The sequence below is a fragment of the Chenopodium album genome, chromosome 16, assembly GCF_948465745.1.
Source record: "Chenopodium album chromosome 16, dcCheAlbu1.1, whole genome shotgun sequence".
Lineage (NCBI taxonomy): Eukaryota > Viridiplantae > Streptophyta > Magnoliopsida > Caryophyllales > Amaranthaceae > Chenopodium > Chenopodium album.
The window spans coordinates 44,704,116-44,724,259 of record NC_137849.1 but is presented as its reverse complement, the minus strand read 5'-3'; the positions used below and the strand labels follow the sequence as shown (position 1 = coordinate 44,724,259).

The window sequence follows — 20,144 nt, the reverse complement described above, 5'->3', positions numbered from 1 at the left end:
GAAATTTGAATTGCATCACGAACTAAATTGACGTTGTTATGTTGTTGGATGTGAGGATGTATTCAATGAGCTAATGGCGGATCTAAAAAGTATTGATGAGTCAAAATAAAAATGAGGGCAACTTCAAATTTACAATTGGCCTAAAACAATGATGGTTAATTGGTCACACATCTTAGTTTGTTAGTTGGGTATAGGAGTCAACTGCTCCACGTGTGTAAACCTATAATACTCCGTACTGGTAGTCATTATTACTCTGTATATATTATATATAAAACTAGGGCTGGCAATCGTGTCGTGTTTGTATTTGTGTTCAAAATTAAACTGGTTGGGAAGCTTCAACACTAACCCAATCCATTTAATAAACGTGTCTTATCATGTTGATTCGTTTAATACTTTAATTAAACTCGTTAATGCCCGAGCTATGCTCGAATTTTTCAATTAATATGGTTGGGTTATTTTTATGCATCATATGAAAAATAATTTATGTATGAGGATTTACCTAGTTGAGCAATAACTGAAATTATCAAAATGTAACAAACCTGCTTTAAAAAACTAACTTGAAATTTTTTATCTTTAAATGAAAAAAATGACAAAATAAAATTATTTTTGGCGGGAAAATTTTTTTATGTGGTGTTGACATATGTATTCTACAAATTGTTTTGGGGATTACTTTAGTATATTACTAGATTAGCCCCGTGCGATACACGATTATAAAATAAGAGATGAATTATAGATTCTTTAGCACATGTTGAGAGAAAACAACTACTTTCTCTGTAGTACTTTCTAATTAAATATGAAAATACAATTTCCAAAAATCCATTATTTTCATATTTAATTAGGAAGAATCAAATAAACTATATTATTAACTATTTTTAACAACTACTTGTAAATAATAAAATAGCGTAATATGTGTAGAAAACCTAAAATTTAAAATTCAATTTGAATTTAATTTTCAAAACAATGTTAAATTGGATAGCTCAAAAAGGAAAAAAAAAATGACATCATCCTTGCATTTTGGCGGGAAAAATTAAATAAGAGAGTGACACGTATGCAGTGATGATGTCAGCGGTTGTTACCTTAGTAATATTTATAAATAGATTATAGAAGTATTGATGATGTTTCGAAAACCCTTAACATTAACCCGTTTTTTCCATATCGAGTTCGTGTCTTGTTGTCCAGTCGTGTAAACTTTTGCCAGCTCTATAAACAACTACGAATTCTATTGTATAGTTTTATACCAAAAAATCTGCAACTTAATTGCATTCGAGCAAATCAAAAAGATCGGTTGAAAAACTTATAATGGTCGTGGATTCAACCGATAAGAATTCGAAGGAGTCCCGATTTATCAATGGGTAAAATTGTAATTTTTTGGGTAAAATCGCTAATACTAGTTTGCCAATTGAGCAGTGTTTATCAAGATCATAAACTCGTATTTTTCTCAAAAATTTGCTGATTAACGAATTTAAAATTAAAATTTCTGTTTATTACTGTTACAAATCGTGTTCCTCAGGTTGAAAAAAATCCAATAAAATTACAGTGAATATTATTCAACACGGAAAAAAAATAAACTAAATCGACATTTTACAGTATGAAGCTTCTCCTCAATCAATAGTCAAATTCCTCAATTTCTCTGCTCTCAATCAATTTCTTCAATTCCCTATACCCTAATTTTCTCCACAATTGGATACATCCACGAGAAAAATCTACACTTCCTCTCTCCAATTTTGCCAGTTGCTGATTTCTAGGTACATTTCTCGATCTCAATTTCTGCAATTATGTAACAATTTCTTTGATCTGTTTCTTATAACTATACTTTCAATTCGATTCAATTTTTATCAGCAATCATGATTTTGAATGTTGTATGATGAATTGAAACTCTTTCTATTTGATTTTTGTATACACTGAATTTCTTGTCACCGCCAATTTTGGGAATAGATGAATTGAAAGTTAATTGTTGTTAATCAATACTTCTAAATATGCGCATTTCGTATTTTGCGTTTGTTTTTTTGGTTGGATTGCTTTTGTTTGGAGCTGTGATTATGATTTTGTACCTGAATTCACGGTGTTTCGACGTTTTTGTAGTTGCAATTGAGGAAATTTCGAGCTCGGGATGGGACTTTTTGATGGGCTCCCTGTCCCATCTGATAAAGCTGTAAGTATTCAACATTTTATTGAGCTGGATTTTTTTTTCCTGGTTTTGAATGTAGGTTTTCTTTTTTATTGTTCATGTTTTATGTTACTTGGTGAATGTGATGTGATGTGATGATGCTACTATGGAGTATTTTGTATTGGGAATGCTTAGGACACTTTGTATTACTTACTAGTAAAATGTTACCATATAACTATATAAGCTACTTGTTCTTACCGACCTGTTTGTAACACGGAATTAATTTTTCTTGAGCTAGTAGAGTTGTAAGTTTGGAACGTAGTACTGATGTACATGGATTTGTGGAAGGCATGATTTAATGTAACTATGAGTTAAATATGCCAAATTTGTTACGTGCATTTACGTTTTGGTTCAATGGTTTTGCAGCATTTGAGAGAGGACCTAGCACGAATAGATGAAAGCTGGGCTGCAGCGCGATTTGATTCATTGCCTCATGTGGTTCGCTTGTTGACTGCAAAAGATGAATTACAAGCTCTGAAGGAGCAGAGTGAGGTTATCGAGGATGTTGTTGATGAGGTTGTACATGCCTATCACAGTGGCTTCAATAGAGCAATTCAAAATTATTCCCAGGTACCATATATTAATTTCAAGTTTGAAATTACCGAAACGATCTGACATTGAATGTTAAAAAGTAGATACTGGATATGTAAGTCAAGGGTGTCCAACTGTGAATTGGAAAGATGTCCAACTGCCATGCTGAGACTCTTTTTGCAATGCAAAGCTAAAGTGAGCTTTTGTTGATTGTCTCAACATTATGAAGTGATTTAAAATTTTACTGGTGTGATCCCTTCTTTCTCTCCTATTCCTTCTCAATTTGGGTAGATTGGCTTGGGGAATGGTTGTAAGTGTGTAACTGGTCAAAGTCTAGTTAGTTATGCATGTGTGTTTTTACTTGAGAGCAATATCTCATAGCCTCAGAGGATATCAAAACATCTTCTCTGGCCCGCTTAAAAAATAGTTTTACTTTTTAATGAATTACCGAGAGCCACTTGGAAGTTCAATTAGAACGATCAACCACTATCACAGTTACTCAAAGAAAAAGAAATAACAGGAAGCTGAGTCAAGCTCAATTGAGCAGGCTTGTGTCCAGTTCCATAGGATTATCTCTACCTTGGTGATTTGAGCAGATGCCAAGCTCTGGTGAAATAAAGGGCCAGAGGAGTTGTTGTGTCAACTTGTGTCAGTTTATTTACGGATGTTGAAATCAGGGTGTACTTCCATAGTGCACACAAAGTGGCTAGATGAAGCAAGGTTGAACCGTCTATTTAAAATCTCTCAGGTTTTTTATGAACATCTAATTGAAGCCCATATTATATGTCAGGGAAAAAAAGAGAGAATATTTTCCCTTTTATTTTTGTAAGGTAGAGGATTTTGAATCAACAAAAGTAGAAAATTGAACCTATATATTGATTTAATGAATAAGCTGGGTAGACATTACTAGTTACTACCTCCGTTTTTTATTAGTTGACACGTTTTGACTTTAGCACTATTCATACACTTCCTTTTGACCATGTTTTGTGACTTATACGTAATGAAAAATATAGTCATGTGGAGTCTTGTTAGATTCGTCACGGTATATATTTTATATTTTCAAAATATCAATTTTTTATAATTTTTGCTTATCTATAACTAAAGATATTAACAGTTGAATTTGTGCATTGGCAAATGGACTAAAGAAACGTGTCAACTAAAAAGAAATGGAGGAAGTATAATATAAGAGGCCTAAAAAAACAGTTTATTGTAGACCACAGCACTAATGAGTGCATCATCCTAGATCCAACTCTACACTGAAAATTAGTGTGTCCTGTCATTTGAAGCACCTCCCTAGTATCTAAGGCATATTGTCTTTGTTAACTAGGGAGAGCAAGGTTGCCTTTGGTAGTTTGGCCTCAAACTACCTAGAAGACACAATTCTACACCATAAAGCTTGAGTTAGGTAGCCAAATACTGGTTTCTCATAGCCATACTAGGTTTTTCTTCCTTACTGATTTGAGTCATCTGACCCAATTTTGCTGGATCTTATTTATGAAGGAGTTCGTGTAGTGTCATTTGAAATGTGTTCACAATCATCAATAGAATTTTTAATAATCTCTCTTCCATTTATCTTTATTTAATCAGATCTTGCGGTTATTTAGTGAATCTGAAGAAAGCATTTCTGTCTTAAAAGTTGATTTGGCTGAGGCAAAGAAACGACTGGGTGCTCGTAACAAGCAGTTGCATCAGTTCTGGTACCGGTCTGTTACACTACGTCATATAATCTCCCTTTTGGACCAGATTGAGGGAATATCTAAGGTATATACAATTGAGATCACATTATTTGCTTGATACTTTTGGAGCTTCTTTTTGATTGTTTAGGAATTAGGATAGTTTTATACCATTTACTATCATATATTCTTATGGTTATCTTTGATGGATTATGCTTCTTGTCTATAGTTTGTAATGTGGAAGTATTTTTTGTGCATGTGGTTGTGTCTTAGCTTGCATTTTTGAACTATGCTTTATATTACAGGGTATCTATAAAGAATTAATTGGGTGCTTTTCTTATGATTTGATTCAAAAAAATGCTTGCTTGTTTGAATGTAAATCTGGAGTGCAAGGCCCAGCATCATAAACTTTTTTAGTTTCTCAAAAGTTTGTTTGTTGACCTAAAAGGGCCAACCTCACCAAAGCAATACCCTCTCCCCCCATCTTGATTGATTGTCCGCATGAATAATTAGATATTCATGACCTTTTCTTTAGGCATTAAACAAACATTTGGCAATTGTATGATGCTTTATAAATTGGCATTGTGTGCACTTTTACAAAGTGAACTCTACTATTGAATGTTGAAGTATTTTCCGATTTTTTGACACAACATAGGTTCCAGCACGCATGGAAAAGCTTATCGCTGAGAAGCAGTTTTATGCTGCTGTCCAACTGCATGTGCAATCTACATTGATGCTTGAAAGAGAGGGTCTCCAAACGGTTGGTAGCTCCTTTCAATTTTATCTCCTTTCTTTTCACTTGCAATCCTTTTATGGTTTTGCTGAACTGATCAGTCCTTTGTTATTAGTCCCCCCATCCTCACCCCCACCCCCACCCCCACCCCACAATAAAAGGTTCATGGTTGCAATATTTCTAATGTAGAGCCATGTTTTAATTTAATAAGGTTCGGTAAAGAAAAGGGGGTTGCATCAAATTTCGATTTCATGAGTTGCCAAACTTTTGTATCATTCACTGGTATATTTGATGCTGCCTCCGATCTTGATTGCTGACACTATAATCTGAGAAGTTATGGTTCTCAAAGTAATGCAATTATATTCATCTAGATTTGATGTCAATCAGTCAATATCAACAGATGGTGATGAATGTTTTTATAATCTATTGAAATATATTAATTCCTTGAGCTGAGGAGAGTGAGACACTGAGATATGTGAGCGTCCAGCCGTCCACTATCCTTGGAAATGTTAGCATATAGTCCAATGAATTGAAAAAGTGCTACGTATCCCTATGATTTAAATTGGAGTAAGATTGACTCTCATATCTCTTAAGCATCTTTGGTGATTACAAGTTTTGGAGTGGTCAAGGAACAGGAAGGCAGATGGCTCCCTTGACCAAAAGGGTTTGGAGAAAGTAGAAAGGGCGGAGACCTACAACCTTCTCTCTCTAGAGGCTGTAGCAAAATTGGAATGATGGAGTTTCTGTGAGGGTTGGTAGAAAAAATAGTGTCTTTTCAGTTAGATCCATTGAGGGAAAATATCCAGTGCATTTCTTTTGTGTGTGACTTGTAATCGTGAATGCAAACAAGAATCAGTCATTGAAATCCAGAGCTCAGTAAGTTGACAATAGATGTCAGTTATGGTAAGAGCTTTCTCAATGATATTTTATTTGATGAGTAAGACTTTTCAATAAGGATAATTTGTAAATTATATCATGCCCTTTTGTGCTTCGTATCACTAGCATTTCAAGGACACCTTTTTTTTTTAAAATAGGATTGTTTTTATACTATTATCTTTTTTCGTCCGTGCTTTGTATTGCTTGGATTTCTATGATATATTTTTTTTTCAGGCTCTTAGTTGAACACAAAACCCTGAGGGAGACCAAGAGAATTTTTGACCTTTTGCAATAGACAAAATCACAAAGTAAAAACTTCTTTAACCAATATTCTTTAAAGTATGACAGTGACTATAAAAAACCACGTAATTGAAAACAGGGGGAGTGTCTAGTTATCATCTTCTAGGCTGCCCAATCACTACAGCCAAGGAATAGACTGACCAGAAAACTCTTTTACCACCTTACCCATGTGGGGCCAAAGCCTGTATACTCCTCGCATTATTTGAAACTGCTAAAAAATGACGATCTAATTCATAATGCTGCAGTTTAAGTCAATAAGCCTCTCTAGCATCACAAACCACCTTAACAGCCATCAAAATCATATATTAAGCTGCTTGTTCCCTCCACAAATCTAATTTCTGCCATCAAAATCATTGAATGAGGCATCAGTACAACACTTGAGCCTACTTGGGTTCTTTTTAGTTTTTACAGTATACATGCTAGGTTGCCAGGAAGAGGCAATCTGACTTAAAGTCCTTAACCTTAGTGGACCAGATCTTTTTTGGGGATGTTGGTGATACATTTTTGGTGCATTATCTTCTTCCCCTTGAGTTTTGGGTGTTTCTGGACTTTTGGTAATGTTGTATCTGTACTTCTTCTCTTTGTTGTGTTTTCCATTGTTTTTCTTTCCTTTTCAAGTATACTTCATCTGGTTTTAGGTCTCATTATCAGTTCTTAATTTGGTTCATACATGACTTAATTTATATTTTCTGATCAGGTTGGCGCTCTCCAAGATGTTAAATCTGAGTTAACCAAGTTGCGTGGAGTCCTTTTCTACAAGATTTTGGAAGACTTGCATGCCCACCTTTATAATAAAGGTGATTATAGGTATAGACTTTTTCGTCTCCTTGCTATTTTGCTATCTGGTTGGAAGCTTACATCTTACAGTGAAAGGGCTTGTTTCTTCTATTTTAGTTTATACTAAGTATATTTTTTTAGCGAGCTCATGTCAACTTTGTGGTTTTATATATTTATATTATCCAATTCCTATCATTCTCTCAAGTAAAGTTGTACTATACTGCTTGTTTTAATGATATTTTCTTATAAATTTTGGTACCTTTTACCTTCTGTTTTATTTTTACATAATTGAATTTTCATGAAGGTTTTATGTTCTATGCAGCTCAGTCTCTTCAAGCCTGCTTGAAAAGGATGATGAAGTTATAATGTCAGCGACTCTTTCATTGTCCATGAGTATTTCGCAACCTGTATCTCGACGCACAAGGTCATCTAAATCTGATTACCAAGTTGATGGAGGGTAAAACAACAACCAACACTGTCTGAGCTGTTACTTTTAATCTTCCATGCGCTTTCTGCTGGAAGTCAGTGATTACATTCTCTAGTTATGTAGTGAACATCATATCTTAGTGAATCTGTATAGCTTTTGATGTTTTGTTTTATGTGGGAAGCAGGATGTTTAATCTTCTTAGTTTTGTGTACCCCGAATGGCCCCCGCTCCCTTCTTTCATGTTAGCATTATAGTTACTGTTGTTTCCTTTCTATATGCTCTGTAGTTCTTATGATGGGCATGATGAAGAGGGTGGATTGAGAGGTGAAGAAGCTGATGGTCATGTCAGGGCCAACGGAGGGGATTATGGCCTTAAAAAGGGTGGATTTTTTTCAAGCCGACTTCCTCCGTGGCTTTCTTCTGCTACACCTGATGAGTTTCTTGTACGCCACTATAAGACCTCATTTATACTTTTACATATTTTCCTGGTCTATGATGTTTATTATTTGATCATGCATTTGATAACAGGAAGCTGTGCAAAAGAGTGACGCTCCTCTACATGTGAAGTACCTCCAGTCCATGGTAGAATGCTTGTGCAAGCTCGGCAAAGTTGCTGCTGCGGGTGCTATGATATGGTATATATATATTTGATTTAAATTTTTCCAGAATCTGTTTTTGCCTTTATTTATTTATTTATTTTTTTTTTTTTGAAAGAAATGTATCAAGAAGAGAAGTGGATTCTAGGCTTCTAGCTCTGTACCAGAGACCATGCACTACACTGAAGTAAATTTGTAGCAAACCAATATCCTAGAAAAGGTTACTGAATTGTATTGGCATGAAGTCAATCCCAACTATAGCTCATGCACAATCACAACTTTGAAGCTTTTAGCCTTGATTCCTTAAAAGTCTGTTCCTAGTTGATTTCACGACAGAAGAACTTTTTGGATGGTGGGAATAGGGATGAAGGGGAGAGGAGAGGGGAAGGAACTTTAGGGTACTTGCATATGAATATATGTGTAGGACGGATACGTTTATCCTTACCTTTTTTCCTTTTCCGTTTCCATATAAAAATTCATGATTATGCAAGTCCATTGACAAGCTTATTATTTGTGATGTAAGCCTTGTTTTATTTAAAACTAAATTATATACGGAAACGCATATAATAAGGATAAACCTATTTGTCCTGGATGTATTGTCAATTGATGTTAAGTTCCGAAACTAGCTTTCTCTTACTAGCTAGGCACATACATGGTTTTGATCTTCAACATTGTAATGACCCTCACGGAAGGATGTAGAAATCAAATTGTCAAAATAGTGTAAAAATATCCTACCATGTGCTGCAGTTAGACTTGGTCCAAAACACCTAGATTGGTTGATAGATCACAACATCATTTTTTTTTAATTTTTTTTTTTTTGGACTTGAAGAAAAACAATATCATTAATGAATAGTCATACGACATCTACAATAGTACTTCATAATAAAGATTTGTAAACCACAAATTTAGAGAAAATAACATAACTTTTACATTCAAAACCATAACTAATTTGCATAGCTCACACTCCACTGCTTTGCGAACAATGATTTTCGATGTCTTCGCATATTTCCAAGTAGAGACTTTCGCAATCTGCGTTGATGTTTAGATCGTAGAGTTGATGACAAACCCCAAACCCTAAACCCATATAAATCCAAATCATCTTTCCATATATTATTAGAACCCTAAAAATAATGTTCTCATCAAGAATCAAAATCCCAGAAAATTGGGAAAAAACCTGGAAAATTGGAGAGAACAAAGCAAAACAAAACCAAGCAAAGAACTGAATTAAATTAAAGAAAAAGGGTCAAAAAAGTCTAATTCTTCGGCCTTAACGGTAAGCGGGCAAGACTCTAGAGTTTATTGAAGTTACTATATTCACTGTATGAAGATTTTGGCTGCTGTTCTGATTGCAACTTTATCAGAAATTTAATGCATGTATAATCTGGTTGCTTTTGAACTTTGCTTTTTCAAATTTCTTGACTTGTTTTTTCGTTTCATTCTGGGATTGCAACTTAAAATGGTGATAGCCAGAGGTTGAGATCGACAATTCATGAGATCATTTCCTCTAAGATAAAAGCTCATGCAGAAAACATGAGCTCATCCAGGCCTGGAAGTGGTTTGACGGCATATTCTTCGACTCTGCATACTTTGAAGGGACAACTGGAAACATACCAGTTATCCAAACAGAAACGTGCAAATGGGGTATCACTCAGTGGAACATTGTTAGCCGTTAGCCCTGTAACACCAGTGATGGCGCCTATGGGGACAGCACAGGCTGCTGCAAGAGAACTTCTAAATTCAATTCTTGATGCGATCATCAAAATATTTGGTGAGGCACAACCCTTTCTTTGTTGTCGATAGCCTGTATTTAAAAATAGCAGCCTTTATTCTCATCTTAGGCTGTAAGAAATTAATTTAGTTACAATCTTAAACAAAACTAAAGAATATAGAAAAGTGTATATATGAATCTGAAACATTATTTTCATCATTAATGTTCAGAGAATCATGTTATTGTTGGAGAGCTTCTTGAAGCAAAAGCCAGTCAGCAAGCTGACATCAATACACCCAGGTCTTTGGTGGATGTAAGTTCCAACACTGAATCTGAGGTGACTGGTGGCTACTCTATTGGGTTTTCTCTTACAGTTTTACAGGTATGGGCTGTTTTGTGTGTATTGTTCCAACTTCATGTTTCTGTACTTTTTGAAGATTTAGGCCCCTGTTTAGGGAGAGAAGCTGACTCACCTAGTTTTTAGCACTGTTTTCAAGCTATTACTGATTGTTTATTTGTTGGTTGTGTAAAAGAGTGAATGCCAACAACTCATATGTGAGATTCTGCGAGCAACTCCTGAAGCTGCATCAGCTGATGCTGCAGTTCAAACAGCTAGACTTGCGGGCAAAGTTCCTTCAAAAGAAAAGAGGCAAGCCAATTTTTACCAAACTTTATCACAGGATAGGGTGTTGATACAATTTATGACCTCGGTCCATAATAGATTGATTGTTGAATTCAGAGATGAAAATTATTTTTCCTTATAGTTTATATCTGGCCTTAATGAGAAAGAAGGACTTATCCTATTTTCCTTGTTCACCTTGTACTTGAACTAAGTAAAAACTATGTGGTTGGCTGGCTGCAAATACCTGCTTCTTGTCAACTATGTATATTTTCAGATTTGGCTACTAGTCCCCATTCATGTATGCGACAGGGTATCATAGATGTTCTTGACTACTATATAAAAGCATTATAAGTTTTTTACTGAATATGAAGTTTTTCTTGCTCCAGTGTCCATATCTAAGTTGATGCCTTGAGTTTTTGGAAAGAATACAATAGAGAAATGAAGGGTCTGAGTGATTAAGCCTGACACTTTATTAACTTTTATATTGTTATTGTTATTTTTTATTTATTTATTTTTAGTTGTTATCTTTTGTACGTCATATGTTTAAGTCTCCGTTAATAGCTGTCAACTATTTGATTATGAGAAGCTTCTTACTTCCTTTCTAAAGTTTAAGTATGCTATTGTACAAGGGGTTTATGACTCTAGGATAGGATGCTTAAGTGCCTTGCATCATTGCATATTTGCACGTACATGGATGTTACAAGCGCATGTTAACACTTAAACCTGCATCTTTTTCCAGTGTATCTTGTTTTTTTTTTTTTTTTTTAAATAGAATTCATTTAAAAATATCTTATTGATGCTATTTTTTCTCAGGGATGGGTCAGAAGATGGTCTCACTTTTGCTTTTCGCTTCTCTGATGCTACAATGTCCGTTCCTAACCAAGGTGTGGCCTAAATATTGGATTGTTCTTTTCTATATAATAAATTAGATAGAAATTGAGTTGCTGTGAACCATGTGATGTTATATTTAGTCAATTTTGTGTTTGTCAATATTGCATGGAGAAAGCAATAGGACCTAAATGCTTGTTGGTATTTAAGTCAGTTTTTAGCTCTCAATTAATAGGAAGTAGATTAATTTACCTCAAGTTAGTTAATTAAACTCTTGAATTCAAACTTGTGATCTCAAAATCTTAAATAAAACCTGGCAATTAAGTTGTACTCCATAACAGAACTCAAATGTTACCAAATAATCCTTTTTAGTATGTGTCCACTTCCTTAATGTTTTAGTTGGGTTATAGATTTTAGTCTTTAATAGTTTTATTTTCCTTTGTATCTGTTCGTTTCTCTTGTGCTTTAGGAGGCTCACCTTTTCTCTTCTTTCTGCATGCTACTCCTTACCTGCAGAAGGTCAATATTAAAATTTGACACATGTAGCTATTATATAGCCTTTTGACCTTGTTATTTTAGTAAAAGTTGACATTTTTTTCAAGATTTTTTCTATCATAGTGAGTTTTATTAATAAATAGGAATAGATTTAATGCTATTTTTTTAAAAATGTTTTTTTGCACTTTGATTTGTTGATGAAATTTTGTACCTTTTTTTTTAAACCTTAGATTTCTCTCATTGGTATTGACTAATTAATAGGGCAAAGTTGGAATAAGAAGGCCCAAGGCATGTCACAAGAGGGATATGGGTCTGCAGCTGTCTTGCCTGAGGAAGGCATGTATTTAGCAGCAGCTGTTTATCGTCCTGTTCTTCAGGTTTGTGGTTGTTGGTATTTTTTTTGTCTGTTGACAAATGCATACTCTTAATTTTATTTACTCTCATGAAATGTTCTCTGCAGTTTACAGACAAAGTTGCTTCAATGTTGCCAGAGAATTATTCCCAATCTGGGTATGTCAAGGATTTAATTTTCCTCTTTTCTTTTCTTTATTTTATATCATATACTTAATTTACGCGTGTAATAAAACGCTAGGATATGAATAGGTTTTGCTATATGATTGGCCCTAGCACCCCCCCCCCCCTACCCACCAGGAATTTCTATTATTTCACTTTCCTGTAATCTTTTAAAATTGATTTTAGATTAAGAGAGTTTCCTGAAGGTCTAATATAATTTGAGGCTTAAATACCCCTTTTCTGTTGATTTATTCGAATTTGTCTGATGTATTAAACCTAGAGCATAGGAAAACATTGAAAATCACTCATTTGATTATACATGTCCTATTATCCGCTTACCATCCAAGACTTATCTCTCTTGAGTCGGTAAAATTTAGTTGAAAGTTTTCATTCCAACAAAAAAGATGCATGTATCCTTTTTCTCGTACGCTGCCCTAACTTGCTTTAGTCCTTGCATACTGTAGTAAGAACTCGTATTTACAGCCTGTACAGTATATGCAGATCATGGCTGGGGAATGGGGTATGTTGTGAAGCCCTTAGCTTGCATGAAGCTATAAAAATGATTTTAGCTATTTTGTGAGTAATTTGGAAGGTGATGTAAATGGTCAGTATTTATGGTAGACCAGCTTAACTTTATGGTGTATGGACCAATTTGTCTTTGATATTTGGTGCTAGGAAGCTGACTTATTGATTGTTGTATCAGAGACATCATTTAATATTTATAATGCTTGTTAATTCTCCCTGGACTGTTATAATGCTAGAAAATGATGCACATCAATTCGTTGTGTTATTAACTGCCTCTTCCTATCTACAGAAGTCTAAGTATATCGCACTCCTTTCTTTCCCTCTTTACGGGGCTGGCTAAATAGTGAGGGTGTTTTGTGGGTGTGAACGTGCAAGTTTCATCTTTGGTCTTTTCTTAAAAGATTTTTTCTTTTACTATTCTGTACTCAAATATTACATAGCTATATCTTTTCTTTAAATTTCTAAAATTTCTCTTTAATTTTCTTGCTCTGCCCAGTTTTCTTTCTTATTTGTCTAACAGTATAATTGCCTTGATCTTTCTTTGTGTGCAGGAATGATGGATTGCTGGCTTTTGTTGAAAATTTTGTGAAGGAACATTTCTTACCTACGATGTTTGTGGACTACCGAAAAAGTGTACAGCAGGCTATATCAAGCAAGTTCCATGACTTAACTCAAATGATTTATAGTTGTAGAAACTTCATTGCAGTGAATGCTTTTTTGTTTTATTAGTTTTATTTTTATCTGTTACATTGTGCAATGATAATATTCTATGTTGGATGCTTTTTAGATGTGCCATATAAAATGAGGGTTATGAAGTAGTCAAGATTGATTTTTGTCATAGATCTGTAATTGTGGTCATGTGATGTGATCTTTGTTAAAATATTTTTTAGAAACGTATACACTTAACTCATGTACATGCATTTTTCTAAATTTTTCATCGTACTATTTAAATGTCTAAAGTAAAATGGTTTAAGATTAATGTGTGTTCTGACTGCTATTGTCGGATACTGATCTGTATTATGTATGATAATTGATAAATAAGATTAGTTTCAGATAATATTAAGTACTAATCAATTGTTCAGGTATGGAGATTATTATGCTTTTCCATGTCTTAATTAGCATTTGGAGTAAAAGGTATTAAGATTGATGTGTGTAGACTGTCATTATCTGATATGATCTTTATTATGTATGATCATTGATAAGTTCTAACTTCTAAGCCTCATCTTTGGTGTAAAATAATGAAAGAGAGCTGTTTACACTCCCTCCATTCTTATATGTTCTACTCGGTTATTGTAGATACATGGTTTTAGAAAATTAGAAAAAGGTGAGAGCGTGTAAGATAAAGTAAAAGAGAATGTAAAAAGGTGGGTGTAAGAAAAGGTGAATAAAGTAAAAGTGTGAAAAGGTGAAATTATCGTGGGGTGAGAAGGGTAAGATTAAAGGAGAGAAGGGGGGGGGGGGGGTGCCTAAAATAAAATAAGAACAAAAAAGAGATGGGAGGTAATCAAGAATACTTTATTTTCTTCTTTTTTGGATGTATGTGTTTCCTTTGTCCATATTATAAGCTACTTGGTTTGCATTTGCTACTTTTGGTGATGAAAACCTTATAATATTAGTGCTGTTCCAGGTCCAGCTGCATTTCGTCCTCGGACACATGCTGCTGCTTCATATACACCTTCTGTTGAGAAGGGTCGACCAGTCTTGCAGGGACTTCTGGCTATAGATCTTTTGACAAAAGAGGTAATGTTAGCTTCAATTTTTCTATGCTTTTGACTAGCGAGCGTAGGCCTAGCATTAATCAAATCACATGGTTATGAAAAATGAGAAATGTTTGTATTAATAGTTGATAAATGACTAACTAGCTATTCCTTTGCTTGTGAAAATAAGCCATATAAGGTTGAGGTGCCTTGAAATTATAGAACTAAGATCTTTACAGAATATGTAAACTGTTGATGATGTGTTGGAACTTGGAAGGCATAATATACTTTTCATCAAGAAAAATCTTCAAAAATAATGAAATAATGATACCCCCTTTGCCCTTAAATAAAAGTCCCATTTCACTACAAAATTTTGTCCTTATTCAATTTCTTATTGCTCCACTATCTTCTTTTTTGTTCACCCTTAATCAATGAAACGATACTATCTTATTTTTTATTCACCTATAGTAAACCACTCTTTAATTTATATGTTTTTATTTACGTTCAATCTACCAAACCCCACTATCTTCTTTTTTTAATCACCATCAATCAACCAAGCTCTCTCTCTTAATATTTTTAATCACCTATCCTAAGTATGTGTGCTTGAGCAAATGGGACTATTATATAGGGAGTTAGGGAAAGAGGGAGTATAACTCGAAGGGGGCTCTTTTAAACATGAACCCTACTGTAAACCACTACTTAACTGTAGTTGTGGTTGGCTTAGAAGACCTATCAGTAAGCTGAATTAGACAGGAAGTTCTTGTTATTCATGGTTGAATCATTTGACTTGCGCGTTCAGTCTGTTTCTAATAGCTAAAAAATCAAAACGCTCGTAAAATTGTATGTAGAGTAAATTCTGATATATGCTGTTGTCCACTAGATTCTTGGCTGGGCTCAAGCTATGCCAAAGTTTGCTGCTGAATTTGTGAAATATGTGCAAACTTTCCTTGAGCGAGCATATGAAAGATGTCGTACTTCATACATGGAGGTGAATATTCCTTGTACCCTTGTTTTTCTCTTGCTATATTATTTTCAATTGTCATATTGTTTTAAAATGCCAATAGTACAGTTTTTCTCTTGCTATTATGTATATGTATATGCAACCATTCCTCATCTTATTGCTTTTATTTCAGGCAGTTCTTGAGAAACAGAGTTATATGCTGATCGGAAGGCATGATATTGAAAGCTTGATGAAGCTTGATCCTGCTAGTTCATGTCTACAAAATCGTCTGAATGATAATCCTTCTGATGCATATGGGATTGAAGTTGAAAAACAGATGAGTGAAGTGCTACTTAGCTTGCGACCAATCAAGCAGGTATCGCGTTATTTAAAAGCTGTTTTATGTTTGCTAATTTGCTATGTTGTGTTCTTGGCATTGTAATGAACCTATGTCCATTTCTATCCCCATTTTGTCTCATACTGCTCCAGCCTCAAGAAAAAAAAGATAAAAATAAATAATTAGAATGAATTCGTTCGTTGTTGATCTATTTGCAAAGTTGGCATATGTTTTGAGAGGTTTTTAGAAGATTTGCTGATAAAGTACCCTTGCTATTAATTTTCTCATGCAGGAAAATCTAATTCGTGATGATAATAAACTCATTCTGCTGGCTTCTTTAAGTGATTCACTGGAGTATGTTGCAGATTCAATTGAAAGGCAAGTCCCTTTTTTCTGGCATTGTATAAAAATAAGTTGCAATAGACTGTTTTATAATGGCTATTTGCAGTAGAGTTGGAACCAATGTGTACCCAGATCTTTTTCAGACAGAGACTTATTCCTAGAAAGATCTCTCACATTTGTATTCTCGTGATTTTCTTATAAAATGTAATAATCTCATGAGATGTCATCATAAGTGATGGTATTGGCTGTATTGGAATGTGTACATATACATTACATATGATGTACATATTCCAACAGATGGTTTTCTAAAAATTCCCATTTTATAATGGTTTTTTTTTAATCTTTTTTTTTTTAAATCTTTTTTTTTTAAAATTTTTTTTATCGTGGTTATGATTTATTCAAGATCAGCTTAATGAGGATTGTGTATGTTGGTCATTTTCATATGGTGGTCCCCAGATATTTTGTCAGCAGTTGCAGCATGAAAAATAATATGCTTAATGAATTATCACATGCTATGCACTATGCAGACTTGGAAAAACATTCTCCACTGCATGTAATCAAGTGGAAGAGAAGGGAAAGAACCAGAGAACACCCCGCCGTAGTGAAGTTAGTAGCTCCCCTTCAAAGGATCTGGTATCATTTGCTGATGATTACAGAAAATTGGCTATTGATTGCCTCAAAGTCTTGCGTGTAGAAATGCAATTGGAAACAGTCTTCCATATGCAGGCATGTCGTAAATTTAACTTAAGGACTTTATATTTTCACTTATCTGAAGTTTGTTTCAAAAGCTCATGAAAATATGAAATTGTTTATGCTGTTTGTAGTTGACCTTGTTGGCAATTTTAAACTGTGAACAGGAGATGACTTGTAGAGAATATCTGGATGACTTAGATGCAGAAGAACCTGATGACTTTATCATATCCCTCACTGCTCAGGTGTGTTTCTGTCTAGTCTTGCTAATACGTTATTGTGGGATCACCTTAAGTCATTTTCAGGCATATAATTTGAATTTCTTTCTGGCTGAAAAATTCATTTCCTGAACATTTATACTAGAGAAAACTTGTTTTATAATTCTACATGCACAGTATTTTAGGTAGCAGATGAGCATCGAGGTGGATTATTAATAATCTTGTGTCTTTTCACTATTCTCTTGACAAATTACTTTGCTTTTCATTGTGTCAATGACAATTTAATGTTTTAGATGCAACATATCTTTTTTGAATTTTGATTTTCTCGTGAAGTAATATGTAAGTTATTTTTGTTCCTTTGAGAAAACTAAAGATACATAATGTGACATATTGGAATTTGTATCATGTATCAAAATGATTTACATTTGGTCTCTAAAGTAAAAATCAATGGAAATGTTTTGTCTTGTTAAAAAGGTTTGAAACTTACTTTATCAAAGCACTGGAAGGGAAAGAATCCCATGTGGTGTTGCTATGAGGTTGGATTGCTATTCTGCTAGCCCCCAGCAGTTAATTGTGTTTGGATTTCCCTGGAAATATATGCTCAGAGTCTCAGACTATGAATAATAGTAATAGTAATAGTAATAATAATAATAATAATGATAAATAAATAAATAAAGAAAAAAAAAAGAGGTGTGTGTGTGGAAATGCTTAGACTCTGAGCTTATGTAATCCTGACCCAATTCTACAGCATTTAATATATTGGATACCCTAACAGATAACACGCAGAGATGAAGCAATTGCTCCCTTTGTCTCGGGGATAAAGCAGAATTACATTTTTGGTGGAATTTGTGGCGTTACATCAAACGCTTCTATTAAGGTGATTACAGCTTTTCCTAATTGCTAATTATTGTTTAATTTGCTTGAACCTGCCATCCATTTCTTGGTTTCTCTGTCTGATTAGTGTATTGCTTATCCAGGCTTTGGCTGATATGAAATCAATTAATCTTTTTGGAGTCCAACAGATATGCCGAAATTCGATTGCCTTGGAACAGGTAGGTGCACTATTCACAAAGTGGTGTTTAATTTATTCTGTGTTTATGGGATTATAATATCATATTGACCTTGCAAAATTTTAACTTTCATTATAATTAGACATGGATCTGTTGTTAACATTATCTTTTAGCTGGCCTCAATTCATAAACTTAAAAGTGTGTTTTTTTTTCTTTGCTTTCTCTCCAGCTATTGCAATTCCTAGCTTTTGGCTTAATTGAGATATGATCATATCCTGTTTTAATACCCTTGAAGACAGACCATTAATTTGATTTACTATTATTCCTCTGAAAGCCTTTATAGCCTGAATTTTTTGGTGCAGGCACTAGCAGCCATACCATCAATTGACAGTGAAGCTGTGCAACTGAGATTGGACCGTGTGCGGACTTACTTTGAGCTCCTAAACATGCCATTTGAGGTGCTTACCTTAGATTATTGCTATTGTATTCCCCCATCTGGAAATTGTTGTCACAATGTCCTAGCACATTATAGTTATGGCCTTATGGGTTTAACATTATTTGCAATTACTTGTAAAATCTTTGTGGTCATACATTCATACCCATCAAAAAAAACTTTCTGATGATAGGTGTTCACCTCACCCTCTCTTTCTTTTAAACAATTTACAGTATGTGCTAATCACCTGAAGATGACTTTTGTGTCTCATTACAGGCTCTCCTGGCTTTTATTACTGAACACGAGAACTTGTTTACACCAGAGGAGTAAGTGTGATCAAAATATATGTTGCTACTATTACTAGTTTAATGATGCCTGACAAGTCCGCGGTATCTGACCATAAAATTTATTTGACAGGTATGCCAATCTTTTAAAAATCGAAGTCCCAGGCAGAGAGATTCCTGCTGATGCACAAGATAGAGTATCAGACATTTTGCATTAGACCCTAGCAGACTCTGTTGGATTGGATTTCTAGCTAAGTGACTATCAGAAGATATCTGGTATGTCCATGAATATATACTGCCGTCTCTTTTCAAAGAAAACACTCAAAGAGTTGAAGTCCATAATAGCAAGCATTGATGGTGGCCTGTTGTAAATTTTGGCGTCAGTAAGTAGTGGGTGTTCATTCGGCCTCTGTTGATAGATGTATAAATCTACTCCACTAAAATTAATGTTTATCAGTTGCCTTGAGTTTCTCATCGTTAATTGCCCACCCCTGTGAGTGAACTGTGAGAATCTTTCTTAAGAATGGTGGTTTGCTTGTCCGTTGAATGTTGTAATGAGCATGTATGTAGATCCCCCGTCTCTTGGCCTAGCTTTGAGATGGCATATTGTGAGGCATTGTTAGCTTTCGACTTAAATTTACCCTTAAAGCTTTGGGCTTCCTCCCCCTCCTCTCTCTCTTTTTTTTTTTTTTTGGACAAGTGAGTTGTTTTATTGAGACTCACAAGTCCTGGAACTGAATGCTTTGTAAGTAGTGTCAAGAGTTGATGTATTTACCTGTTTCGATAATCAGATTGATATCATTCATTTATGAAATTTTGCTTAATTCATTTTTAAGCCATTTGTGCTATTCAAAAAATCGTCTACTACGTTGTAGCCTGAGATAGACAATCGTTTATGGCAAAGATGATATGGTGCTCGTAAGAGCCTAATGTGCATGACGTTCCTAATGAAATTTAATTGAAATTAAAGACCTTCATCGATAATAAATTCACAGCACAATACATTACGTATTAAACCCCACACCCCCCCCCCCCCCTCTTTTCAAATGACCAAAAACTCGTATAAGGCCGCCTATAAATGGACAGTGGTAGGATAGGGTGGGTGGTACTGTTCAGATTGCGACCAATCTCCTAGCCGTGAGCTATATGCAAGGAGCCGGATTTTCCATGTTTGTGCTTTGCAATGTCTGATAATACTTGACATTGATCATGCATAAAATAAGGAAGCAAGCACATTGTCTACAACCAGCAGATTTTTAATTAATTAGATTTAAGCATTGCATCAAAGTTTGCACTATGCTAAACACAACAAACCTACCATAATCCAGTCCTCAACAACAACAAATTTATTGATTACATACAGAACAAGAGAGACCCTATGTACAAAAGCTCAACGGCGCATCCATCAGGAAACAAACTCCG

General features: G+C 34.5%; 1 protein-coding gene across 1 annotated transcript; it reads left to right on the top strand.

Annotated features, from left to right (window-relative positions):
* The first annotated feature begins 1,567 nt into the window (after nucleotides 1-1,567).
* On the top strand, nucleotides 1,568-19,523 carry LOC145586652 (exocyst complex component SEC8-like). The gene is made up of 27 exons (XM_081643540.1): nucleotides 1,568-1,745; nucleotides 2,083-2,152; nucleotides 2,534-2,737; nucleotides 4,286-4,459; nucleotides 5,027-5,131; nucleotides 6,978-7,087; nucleotides 7,380-7,514; nucleotides 7,771-7,927; nucleotides 8,013-8,119; nucleotides 9,547-9,848; nucleotides 10,019-10,170; nucleotides 10,322-10,437; nucleotides 11,224-11,294; nucleotides 11,995-12,110; nucleotides 12,194-12,243; nucleotides 13,323-13,423; nucleotides 14,399-14,511; nucleotides 15,349-15,456; nucleotides 15,602-15,784; nucleotides 16,038-16,123; nucleotides 16,615-16,813; nucleotides 16,945-17,022; nucleotides 17,771-17,872; nucleotides 17,973-18,047; nucleotides 18,368-18,463; nucleotides 18,715-18,764; nucleotides 18,856-19,523. Exons 2-27 carry the CDS (start codon nucleotides 2,111-2,113, stop codon nucleotides 18,938-18,940), a joined length of 3,117 nt encoding a protein of 1,038 aa, XP_081499666.1. The 5' UTR covers nucleotides 1,568-1,745; nucleotides 2,083-2,110; the 3' UTR covers nucleotides 18,941-19,523.
* Nucleotides 19,524-20,144: the final 621 nt, after the last annotated feature.

Excerpts from the sequence above, each read along its gene's own strand:
- LOC145586652 (XM_081643540.1), top strand. The coding sequence starts at position 2,111 with ATGGGACTTTTTGATGGGCTCCCTGTCCCATCTGATAAAGCT. Across the intron at positions 10,438-11,223 it reads GTTCCTTCAAAAGAAAAGAG|GGATGGGTCAGAAGATGGTC; the intron begins GCAAGCCAATTT and ends ATTTTTTCTCAG. Across the intron at positions 17,023-17,770 it reads TCATATCCCTCACTGCTCAG|ATAACACGCAGAGATGAAGC; the intron begins GTGTGTTTCTGT and ends ATACCCTAACAG.